The sequence below is a fragment of the Apodemus sylvaticus genome, chromosome 3, assembly GCF_947179515.1.
Source record: "Apodemus sylvaticus chromosome 3, mApoSyl1.1, whole genome shotgun sequence".
NCBI lineage: Eukaryota > Metazoa > Chordata > Mammalia > Rodentia > Muridae > Apodemus > Apodemus sylvaticus.
The window spans coordinates 151,180,276-151,192,644 of NC_067474.1; the positions used below are offsets into that span (position 1 = coordinate 151,180,276).

At 54.3% G+C, this 12,369-nt stretch overlaps 1 protein-coding gene across 4 annotated transcripts in view; it reads left to right on the top strand.

Annotated features, from left to right (window-relative positions):
- Rap1gap (RAP1 GTPase activating protein) overlaps nucleotides 1-12,369 on the top strand; it is a 47,469-nt gene that overhangs the window by 14,519 nt on the left and 20,581 nt on the right. For 3 of the 4 annotated variants that reach the window (XM_052177817.1, XM_052177816.1, XM_052177818.1), the window contains exon 1: nucleotides 11,273-11,451. In XM_052177817.1, coding sequence (XP_052033777.1) covers nucleotides 11,377-11,451 — 75 coding nt within the window. In that variant the 5' untranslated portion in view covers nucleotides 11,273-11,376. Of the gene's footprint in view, nucleotides 1-7,677; nucleotides 7,772-11,272; nucleotides 11,452-12,369 lie in introns of those variants that run through there. The other variant, XM_052177815.1, reaches the window with a different exon arrangement.

Consider the following 12,369-nt stretch of genomic DNA (forward strand, 5'->3'; position numbering starts at 1 on the left):
GGTAGAAGCAGGCAGATCTCTGTGAGTTCAAGGCCATTCTGGTCTACAGAGCAAATTCCAAGACAAAAAAACTTTTTTTAAAAAAAAAATTATGTGAATGAGTATTTGCCTGTCTGTCTGTCTGTATGTATGTATGTATGCATGTATGTATGTATGTATGCATATATGTATGTGCACCATTGAATGTACAGTGCCCCCAGAGGCTAAAAGAGGACATCAGATCTCCTGGAAACAGAATTTGAAAAAGATGGTTGTGAGCAGCATTTGGGTGCTGGGAACTGGACCCGGGTCTTCTGCAAGAGCAGCCAGTGCTCTAACCACTGGACCATCCCTCTAGCCCCTCTTTATCTTGATTTTATAGATGCGGAAACCAAGGCTCATAGAAGTTAGGTAATTTTCCCACATTGCAGAGCAGTTGTCAGACTTAGGATTAAAATGCAGGTGGCTTGTTTTCAGAGCCTACACTATGACCCATGCTGTCTCTGCAGGCAGAAGCCCATAACCTATAAGTACCTATTGTATACTCAGGTCTAGGTTAGTCAGGGTATACACATGGCACCTAATTTATCTCATGTAACGACCCTGCCAAGTAGGTGTTTATGATCCCATTTGGCAGACAGAAAAACTGAGGCCTGGAACAGAGAGAACAACCACTGAGGGGTTTAAGGCCTCACCTCAGGGAAAGGTTTCTTTTCAGGGTTTGGTTCCGGACAAGCTTTGGGAGACCACCTTCTTGTCTCTCCATTTACCTGTTAGATCTCACAGCTGAACTTCAGAATTGAAGTTCTCTCTAGCCTGAAATCCAATGTCCAATGTCAAGACAGCAGTTCAGAGAGGTGGTAGATCTCTACAGAGATCACTACATAGCCACTGATGTAGAGACAGAACCAGAACTTCTTGCCCTGGTCATCTTCAGTCAGGAGACGGCTCGACCTTGTCCTGGAGGTTCCATCCCAGCTTGGAGCCCTCGAGGTGATATATCTGATCTTTAGCAGGACTGGTGCAGGGGGGGAGGGGTGGATCAAATAAGGCCTCGGTCATGGCGTCGACCATTTCGATGGTCAAATCAGAGAGTTGTGGGCACAGCTAGAGAATCTGGGTGTCTCTGTGGATCTTCTGGGGTTGGGGGTGGTTCTCCCACCTTAGCCCCCTGCCAACATTTAGCACCATTGTCTGGCTCAGAGCAGGCGGCAAGCCACGTGCTGTGGATAAATGACCCACCACGGGAATGAAGGGTATGGGGGAGAGGTGTGCGTGCGTGCGTGGGCCCTGCCGAAGTGAGTGAGCACAGGAATGTCGGGAGCTTGGGGAAGGGGGACCCCCTGGGCTGCAGGGGCAGGCTTGGACAATAGGTCAAGGGTGGGCGGGGTGACATGGAGACTGTAGGCAGCTGTGGAACTCTGGCCTGTGGGTGCTGGAAAGGGCACTGGAGCCGTCCTGGCTTTGTGTCTGGGGTGGGGGTGGCAGGCCCATCTGAGAGAGCTGGCATTTGGTACTCTGTCCTATGGAGGTGTGGGCAAGGACTAGAAATACAAGGCGTGAGCTTCGGGTGTCACCGTGGGCAAGTCCCTGTTTATCTGTTGGGGCTGCGGTTTTCTTCCAGGTAGAATGCGGATTGTGTTACCTGCCAGCGGATTGCTGGGTAGCTGATACAGCCGTCCTTGGGGAGGGCTGGTGGTGTTGTCAATTGGAAGGTGCTGGGCTGCATTAGCACATGTCCCCAGCAGGAAAGGTCCCCATGCACATGCGTGGTGTGATTTCTCCTTCCTAAACCGTGAGGCATGAGGCCTGGGTCCATGCCTCGGAACCAGGGGAGCTGGGAGAGTTGGGGTAGCCATGGTAGAGCTCAGAGCTCGGGCCACCTGAGCTGGGCAGACCAGCACCCCGGGCTGTGACCTCCTCTCTGGCTCGCCAACTTGATGTTTGCTCAGGAGGCCACTGCCTGGCCCGGCTCCGGGATCCGGGTATCTGGGCTCTCCGCCAGCACTGTGTGCCACCTTCTGGTCCACTGGTGACCCTGGTGTGGAGTGCAAGGCCTCTCACCTGCATGTTCTAGGGGGGCTCTGCCAGCTGTGGCCCCAATCCCATCTTAAGACTTTTTGGGGAGACTCTGGGCTCATTTCAAAAATGGGTGTTGGAGTGCCCTTATAAGGATTAAATGACATTGCAGCCAACAGAGGCTCGTGGACCCCCCCATCCCCCCACCCCCACCCCCACCCCCAGCCTCGTGCTCCCTTCCAGTTGCCATGAGGTACCTAAGGAGCGAAGGCAGAAGTGTATAGCTCATTCCTGTGTCTGGCTGCCTCGGCTCCTGCCTCCGCCTGGACAGAAGCCCCCTACCTGACACACACACACACACACACACACATGCACCTTGCTTTGAAACCTGTTCACCTGGCTATGCCTAGCCACATTTCCTGGCACCTGGGCACAGGCAGGGATGGGCAGGCAGGCCATGGGGCATGAAGGAAGGCTGTGCCAGATGGCTGAGCTTTGGAAACAATGGGCCTCTGTGCCCCCTGGGTGGGGGAAGCTCTCGGGCAGCCATTTGGCTCCCGTGTTATAATAGAGTCCTCTTAGACTCAAAGCCCCAGGTCCCTGCTTGGAGACTGGAGCCCTGGAGGGCATGGTCCCTCAAACCTGTTTCTCTCTGGGAAAGCGCCCCCTTTCCCACTTACCAGGAGGGCAGAAGCACTTGGCTGACAACCCTTCCCCCAGTCCCCGCTGGCGGGCACAGGCTGACAGGAGCCATTTAGGCCTCTGTCCCTCTGTCTTTTGCTAGTACTTCTTCCCCAAGCCTTCATTAGCTGGCCGGTTCTCCTGACTACTGTATCCGGTCATCCGTGAGTGGCAGGTGGGTGTCCTCAGGGCAAGAACAGGAGAAGGGCATGCGAAGTGAGGGGTGGGAGGGAGTGTCGGCAGGGTCCAGACGCCTCCATGTTTGGAACACCCGGCTCAGCCGGGATTCCTTCTGGTGCCTGGCATCATCGCGTGCTCCAGGCTTCTGGGCAGCCCTTGCAGACAGTCCCTCGGCTCTCAATTTGTAGATTCAAGATGGAGTTCTGCCACCATTCTCCTGTTGGGTTACAGGGGAATGTCCCCTAGGGAGTGAGCCTGGCACTCATCCTCAGCCTGGTGGGGCTTCCAGAAGAGTTCAGACCTGTCTTGAACCCCCACTGTTCGGCAGGGCAAGACCTCTGGGGGGGGTCTTCCTACCCTCCAGAGGTGTCCAGAGCCCTGAGGGGTGCGCTGTGGGGGAGTCTGAGCTGTCATCTCCCCAGTATGCTGTCGAATGCTGGGCCACCTCCAAGTGACGCCTCAACTTCCCCAAGCCTCAGTTTGCCTTTCTGGTCATAAGGAGCCTCAGCCCTGAGCCTTATCGGCGGCTCGGTTGCTCAGTTCCGGTGAGAGTCCTAGAGAGACGATAAACCAAAGGGTAAAGAAAAGAAGCCTTTGAAAAGCACAGCGCCCGCCCCCACTCCCCATGTGCGATTATTATTGTAGCTCGATGCAGCGATAAGGGAGACTCACAGCAGCTGCCAAGAAACTGGGAGCTGTCTGCGGCAGTGTCCATCGGTCCCGCTCGGGACCCAGGCCCTGTCCCCCAGACCCCTGCCTCACTCTTTCTCAGGGAAAGACTCACGCCACCAAGAGGCGAGGAAACTGGGCCAAATGGCTGGCGACCAGGCAGGAGCTGAAGGTCACTCTAGAGTCTGCCTGGCCCAGACTTCAGGTTGCCTTTCCCTGTGACACTGAGCAAGTCGCCTCTTCTGTGGCTGCAGCCTATTCATGTGTTTGAGAATGTAGCGGCGTGTACAAGACAAGACTAGAGACAGGAAGGTTATGGCACTGTGTGTGGGAGCCCAGGGCCAGGGTAGAAAAGGCGCGGTGGGCAGAAAGCTAGTTGACAGGACCTGTCTGTCCTGTCCTGGTGGACAGCTGGGATATATGGAGTGGAATTGGACCCCAGCCTCGTCCTTTCCCTGCTGTGTGATATTGGATTGTTGGAGGGTGTCTCCAGGCTTCCATTTTATTCATCTGCATCAAAGGTTGATAGAGACACACCTCAAAAAGTCATTGTGTGTGTGTGTGTGTGTGTGTGTGTGTGTGTTGGGGGGACAGGCATCAAGATGGCTCAGCAGGTAAAGGCACTTGCCACCAAGCCTTACTACCTGAGTTTGATTCCTGGGACCCACATGGTGAAGGAGAAAACCTGATTCCTGCATGTTGTCCTATGCATACGCTGCACACACACACACACACACACACACACACACACACACACACGCTTGCGCACATGCACATCATTTTATTTTTAAGCCACTGTACTAATGGGAAGAGACCTCCCATGTGAACTGTAGGAGCCAAAAGGGGGGCATCTGGCAGTATAGAGCCCCTTCCCCTGGCCGCTGGTGCTGGAAGAATGGGAGACTCTTTAACTGAGTTAGGACTATGGGTCAGGAAGGGTTTTGGAAATGTGGGAAGGGGACAAGTTTAGGGGACCTGCCTCCCCCCATGTAAACAGAATAATGGAGACAAGGGTGGGGTAGATGAGACAGGAGGGACCCGGAAGATCAACCTCGTGAGGATGGTGGGGAGGTGCATAGAGGCTGGTGGCTGCAGGGAATGAAGGTTGAAGCAGGAATGTCTGAGGAGGAGGGCGAGTGGGAGGGGGAGGAGGAGGAGGAGGAGGAGGACAACGACGAGGAGAGGCCAAGTCTGTTCTTTGCTGTTAAAATGGGTATTAAGTGAGCAGCTACTGTCCGTTAAGAGGCTCTGTCATGTGTGGTGAAAGAGATAACACCTTCACCCTGATCCTCGGGAGTTCTATGGCCTTGGCCTCATTGAGGATGACCTTGGACCAGCAAGTAATCAATTTTGTAGTGTGTAGTGTTTTACTGTCATCTCTAAAATAAATAAATAAATAAACAAATAAAGACCCCAGCTGGTGAGTGAGATGGCTCCACGGGTAAAGTAGCTTGCCACCAAGCCTGCGGACCCGAGTTTGATCCCCGGAACTGCAGTGGTGGGAGAGAACCGATTCCTGCGGGTTGAGTTGTCCTCTTATCTTCATACACTTCTTGTGGTCGGCTCTGCTACTTGAACCTGACGTCTCTTCAGCTGTCCACAGCCTGTGATGAGCAACACTCAGCCCTCAGGCTGGGAAGGCTCTGTCAGGCTGGGGCCCTTGGATTGACCTAGTGTTACAGAGTCTAGATTTTGACTTTGGACATTATAAACTTGGTGGGCGCCCTTTCTGAGCTTCAGTTCCTACATGGGGGAACTGAAGTGGGCAGTTTGAGAATGCTACCCTGTTAGAGTATAAGGCTTTGGTTAAGATTGTCCTTCCATCCCTCGGGGCTGAGGACAGGATGTCCCCTGCCCTAGTCCCACCCATGGCTTCCCTAGCCCTTAGGACACAGCTGTGGCTTATTAGAGGAATTGCCTTGCTGGGGGAGGGACAGGACTCTGGCCAAGAGAGAAAAGTGAGCCTGGGGCAGGGAGGTGAGGATGGAGACGGGGCCTATGGAGGAGGGCAGAGCTGGGGCATCTTCCCAGAGCTGTGAAAGGTCCTGGTCCAGCTTCAGCAGCTCTGGGAGAGATGGATATAGGCTGCAGGGGAGGAGCAGCTGCTCTATTAGGAGTGGCTGCCCAGCTGACCTCAGTGGTCAAAGTCTGAGTCTGTGGCCAACAAATGGGTAGACCGAAGGTACCACTTACCGTGCCTGACTGTGGAAACCACCATCCCGTGCAGCCAGGGGACCCCAGGACAGTCACTGAGGGTCCCCAGCTTTGCCCGTCTTTATCAGTACTTCCTGGCCACTAAGTACATCCTCTATAACACTCCACGGGCACCAGTTGTGCTTGGTCAAGGCGGTGAGCCTTGGAGTCCTGGTCCCTACTTGCTGGGGACTTAGTTCCTTTGTTTGTAAACTAGGGGGTTGGCAGGAGGCCTGGGAGCTGGCTCAGTAGCTAAAGCGCTTGCAGGGCAAGCGTGAGGACCCGAGTTCAGATCCCCGAGGGGAAAAGCTGGCACAATGGCACATGTCTTTAACCCCAGTTCTGAGGAGACAGAGACAGGGGGATGCCTGGTCTCACTGGCCAACCATGATAGGCAGATCAGTGAGTGCCCGATTCAGTGAGAGCTCCTGTCTCAAAAAGGAAGATGGAGGTCAACTGAGGAAGACACATGACATCTCTCTCTCTCTCTCTCTCTCTCTCTCTCTCTCTCTCTCTCTCTCTCTCTCTCACACACACACACACACACACAGTGAGAATAAGTAACCCCAGATCCCAGCACAGTAAGGGGCAGAGTGGGTCACAGAATCTACCGGAACACTTCCCCAGGCCTTTGTCTAATCATCTACCCGTGTCTCCCCTCCCCCTCCCTACTGTTAGTATACTTTGTGTCGAAATTATGTTTAGCACATTCCCTCGCTCACCAGCCTTCAGTAGCTTCCTACTGCCCATGTCCAGTAAGGCCATCAGTCAGCAAATATTCTATGGGGTCCTACTTGGGAGTGAGTTCATTGCAGGAATACCTATGACTACCTAGTGATGAAATGTTTTAGAGACCGAGGCCCAGAGGGGCTGCTGCGTCCTGGACTCAAGGTACACCAGCCAGTAGGTATCTGAAACCACGCCCACACTGATGCTATGGGTTTAAAAGGCTATTTGCTGTTTGAGTCAAGTAGTGTCAGAGCACAAACCTTGTAAAAAGTTGACAGCTCTGGAGGCTAGGGGGGTCCCCTGTGCTAAGCAGGGCTGAGGCTGCTTCCTATGACCCAGGCAGAGGCAAAGGGCCTTAGCACTTGCCAGGGTCTCTTTTGGGGCTGGGATCATATGGTCCTCCCTCTCCTGGGTGTGTCTGCCTTGCTCTGCCTGACTCAAGCCTGCCACAGGCCACTGAAGCTCCTTTGGAAGGTGACTCACTCTCTGGACCAGCCTGCCTTGGTGAAACTGGGGCAGGCAGGAGTGCAGCCATGTCAGGTAGGCCTCCGGCAGCTACAGAAGCCAGGCCTGCTTCACCAGGCCATAAGTGTTTTAGATCCAGGAACCAATTGGCATGTCTTCCTCTTGACATGGGAGATGGACTCAGCAGGATTGTATGGGAGACAGGCACTGACTTCACCCTTCTTACACCTGTCCCCTGTCTACAGGTGTCACATCGTCCAGGCTTACAGTCTGATGAAACGTGGACAGAAAGGCCTGTTGTGGGCTGGCTGGGTGACCTCTGTGTACATTCCCATCCATGTCCTAAAGTTGAAGTGAGACAGCATATGCCTGCAAGGTCGAGGTGTGCCCACCGTGTGACACTCCCTAGCATCAATAATAGCAGCCCTGAAGCTGCTGCTCACTGAAGACCCTGGGAGGGACCCGGAGAAACGGGGGCCCTCATAGCTCCCGCTTCTATAGCAACGCTGGCTGTCTCTACCTCAGTTTCTCATCTTCAGAATGGGTTGGAGAATTGGTAGAGAACTTGGGGGTCCATAACTCTGACCTCTGGGAGGAGAAGCCTGCTCAAGAAGTCCTCCCCGCCCCACCACCCTTCCTCTTCCAGAGCTCATAGCCCTTCCTACCTGATGGCTCTCTCAACTCTCAAAGGGCTCTTCTGTCCCCCGATCTCGTCTCCTAACCTGGGGCTCTCCCTGACCTCAGACTCTCTTTCTCTTCCAGGAGGAGTGATGGGCAGAAGCAGAGTTTCCCTCAGGCACTAAACCTGTTACTAGTGGACTCAGTTCCCTCCCACCCTGTTTCACCCTACCCTAAGGTAAGCTGTCCCCCACCATGCCAGGGCCAGGAGATGGGTAAACATAACTATTGGAAAGATGGAAAATGTCTAGGTCAATGCGTTGGGGCTTAATCCTCAAAAGGACGTCACTCTTGTCTGTTGGGGGACTTGTGTTGTCTCAGAGGTTGAACCAGGGTCTGTTCAAGTGCTAGGCATGGGGCTTAGAGATAAACTTTTAAGGTAGATGGTTCCTTGGCCTCTTCTCCAGTATCATCACGGCCACAGCTGTCTGAACTATAGTCCAGCTGTGATAATAGCCCCTGCGTGCCAGACCACACGCTCCAGGATTCAATAGCCCAGTAACCCAGGCCGGTTCTGACTCCAAGTCCTGTAGTGAAAAACCTTTCTGTTGCTATCAACAGCCAAGGTTTGCCAGGTACCTACTTAGTACCAAACATAAAGGACACACACTCTGTCCCCAGAAGCCATGCCCAGGCCATGAGATGAATTACTCAACAGCCTCTGCAGAATGTCAGCAGCCCGGGGTGGGGGTTGGGGGGTGGGGAGGGGGCTGGTGTTTCAGAAGGTTCGTTCTGTTGGTACCACCTGGTACTTAGTGTCTTGCCTGTAGGGCTGCTCTACCCCCAGTTAATCACTCTGGACTGTGGCCATGGTCACTCAAATGTAAGCCTCTGCAGAGATGCTGTTCTTTGGCCAAAGGGCTGCAGGCTGGAGGCTGTGGGGCCAGGGCTGGCTGATGCTTTCTGGCCAGTGTGTGGCTTGTGGACTTTCCAGTGCAGGGGAATGAACTCTTGCTAAGGCAGGCCTAAAACCCACCCACAGCCACCTTGCCACCTGGCCCTTTCCTCAACCTCAGGCAGGAGGGCATGCTCCCAACCAGGATCCAAATGTTCAGAGAGGCTAAGGGCTCTTCCCTAGGGTTGCACAGCCAGGAAGGGTCGGCCAGGCACCTCCTCCAGAGCTCTGGCCGAGAATAAGGATTGACAGCTTTCCTTGGCCAGGAGGATGAAGGTCTAAGGAATGTTTTCTATGTGTAGGACGTTGATCTCCATGGAGATCCCAAGCAGGGATGCTATCAGTAGCACAAGGGCCTCCTGAGACCCTCTCCTGCCTTCCCTGGAGGGCAGCAGCGCCAGCCAAGGCCACAGGAGCCCTCAGGAAACAGCGACTTGATGTCAGTCGCTTGCTTGAACAGCTAGACTTCAGAGTGAGGCTCTCTCCTGGCCGTGGGACTGTTGTTTGTCCTGCCTGAGCCTTGGTCCTTCCATCTGGAGGGAAGGCTAATGTAGTATATCCTCGGAGCCTTGAGCCTCGAACAGACCAAGGTGGGCTCTTCTGTTACCAATGAGCCACCATCTTTCAGCCTCCTGGCCTCTACCCAGTTGGCTACCACTTTCCAATCGTGCTAACACAGCACAGACAGTGAGCCTCAGACTGCCATATCCCCGCAGTCCACCCCTCCTCCAAATTAGGACCCATTCTGTGAACTGCTATCACAGCTCAGCAGGCTATTGGTAGGCTGAGGGAACCTGCCTGGGATACTCTGCAGTTTTCCTCAATACCCTATACTGGTACATATTTATAATGACACTGGAACCAGTTTGAGGGGCATTGCCCCTGTACCTAAGGGCAAGTCCCACCTATAACATAGAGTAAACAGCTGCTGCTGCTGGTGTTGCTACTGTTTCTTCTTCTTCTTCTTCTTCTTCTTCTTCTTCTTCTTCTTCTTCTTCTTCTTCTTCTTCTTCTTCTTCCTCCTCCTCCTCCTCCTCCTCCTCCTCCTCCTCCTCCTCCCTCCTCCTTCCTCCTCCTCTTCTTCTTCCTCCTCTCCTCCTTCTCTTCCTCTTCCCCCTCCTCTCCTCCTTCTCTTCCTCTTCCTCCTCCTCCTCTTCCTCCTCCTCTTCCTCCTCCTCTTCCTTCTCCTCTTTTTCCTCCTTCTCTCTCTCTCCTCCTCCCCCTCCTTTTCTTCTTCTTTAGTTTTTCAAGACAGGGTTTCTCTGTGTAGCCCTTACTGTCCTGGAACTCACTCTGTAGGCCAGGCTGGCTTCAAACTCACAGATCTGTCTGTCTGTCTTCTGAGTGCTGGGATTAAAGGCATGTGCCACCACCGCCTGGCTGAGAGCATTTTCTCTATTGGTTTTGCCAGCTCATTACTGGGCAATGCCTTTGGAAAGAATCAGTCTTACTGTGTCCCCAGGGCTGGGCAGGGGTGGTATTTTCCTCTCCTTGGGGAGCCACATTTGAAAAGATACTAAGCTACCCTCTGCAGGACTCAGGGACTATAAAGTCTGCATGTGTGTGCATCCTTGGCCTACCTATACCTAGCCTGGGGTCCAGGTCACATTCAAACAGACAGACAGACAGACAGACAGACAGAGCAAGTACATATATCTATAGTGCGTTCAGACTTGCTCATGAACACATGAAGGAGATCAAAAGTAAATACCCCTAGGCATCCCAACCCACCCCTTCCTACCCACCCGCACTTCTATGCTACAGAAATGCAATATGTCACGTAGAGCCAGCCTAGCCTTGGAGTTGCACACGTACACAGATAAGGACCTAGACACATGCACAGACGGCATCCACTCTACCTGGCCTTCGTATCGCTGGTGATTTAAACCCCCCCTCCCAGGCCACTGTGGGAAAGGATGTTCCTCTGACTGCATTGTGATGGGTGCCCGGAAGTGTGCAGGCCTGGAAGTGGTTGCGTAAATCAATATTTGCTGTTGTTAATTATTAAAACCAAAGCTACTTGGTGTCTGGAATGCACATCTCTGGTGTTCTCTCTGGCTCTCTGGGTCCAAACCTGAGCCTGAGCCAGGTCTGGGAGGGAAGGGAAAGTGCTGCCTGCCTGCCTTTCAGGAGCTCCCCAGCCCAGCCCTGGGGACAGAGGGTAGGAGATAGCACTTCTGGGAAGTTGTAGGAGGTATGGCCCCCCCAGCTGGAGGACAGCCCTGCTCCCAGAGCATCTAGACCTCCAGCATCTGTCTTGGGGCCTGTCCCTACCGCACAATGGCTGCATCAGCCTAAAACACAAGGACAGCAGTGTCAGAAGCCTTGTAATTTACAGATGGTAAACTGAGCCAACAGAGGTTCCAGAGATTCTGCAGCTTCAAGCTCTTCCAGAGATCCCCGGATCTCCTAGCAGATAAACTATTGCACCTCTTAGAATATGATTTTCCTATCTGTCTAATGAAGACATTTGTTATGGCGATCTGGTGAGAAACGCAAAGGGTCCAGCTAAGGAAGTTCTCAAGTAAAGCACCATCTCCAGGACTCTTGCATTCCCTGGGCACAGCTGTCCCAAGAACCTTGTCCTTGAAGCCCAGAGGCAGAGTCTGCTGTCTGGGAAGACACAGCTGCTAACAGAAGTGCCTAAGGCTTCCTGTGCGCAGGCGCAGTGTCCCGGGCCGCTAGCCGGGCCGCCCCACGAGTGGGCGTGGTGGCCTACCGCCCCGCCCCCTCCTCCGCGCCTCCCGCACCTGGCGCCCCGCCCCCTCGGGCCCGGCGGCAGGGTGAGCCCAGAGAAGACAGAGCCGCGGCAGGACGGGAGCGCGGAGCTCGGGCTACGGGGCCCCGGGCCGGGCCGGCTTACAGCGCCGGCGGGGCTGGGGCTCAGGATGGCGCAGCCGCGGCCCCCAGCGCCCCAGGGCCGTCCGCGGAGGGGCTCGTTGCCGGCGGGGGCCGGCTGGCAGGTGAGGACCCTGGCAGGGGCGGCCTGGCCGACTGGGGACCCAGGGCCATCACTCAGCCTGGCTACCCGGAGTCTAGCAGGCTGCGCCTGAACCCCGTCAAGGTGTGTGTGTATGTGTGTGTGTTTGGACTTACACCCGGACTACATGGAGCACCCCAGTCCTATGGGCAGTTTTCCACAGCTGCCCCTGGGTCAGACGTGGGGACACTGCTGCCGTGGACTGCAGTGACACTTGGGTGTGTGTGTGTGTAACTGTTGTTGGGACTGCCTGCTGCCTTCCCCTCATGGATAGAGCAGCAATATCACAGGGTGACTTAGTGGTGGCTTTTCCCCAGGTGGGATGCCCGGCTTCTGGCCACACCACTCCCCAGCCTTCCTTTGCCGTGTGTCAGGGCGTCTGCTGTTGCCTGTGGGGCTGTAACTGTGGGTGTCACTTGTTGCTGTGTGTGTACACTCTGGGTGACAGTGCCATGTGTCAGTGTTTATGTGGTTGTGATTCTGGTGCAGCAGAATGTGGGTGTTTCATTGTGGCTGGCTGTTTGGACACCTTAAAGAGGTCTCCCCCTTTTCTTCAGCCCATTGCTGGGTCGCTTTAGGATGGGTAGGTCAAAGACTGTCTGACTGACCCTGAAAGGATGGCGGCACCGTTGTGACATTGTCATGTTGACAGGTGTGTTTGTCTTCCTGGACTATAGGTGTATGTCTATGCTATCTGCCAACTGCCCATGCTATCTGTTCTGAACTCAGAGGTGTTAGGTGTGGCCACAGGTGCCCATGGCTCAGGGGCTTCTGGGTACTACCAAAGTGGACTTTACAGGTTGGGTCTTGTTTTGTAGATAGGCTTCAGATTGGACACACAAGGGCTTAACTTTTGTGACTTCGCACTGTGCATATGTGGTGATGGTTGGTTATACCCAGG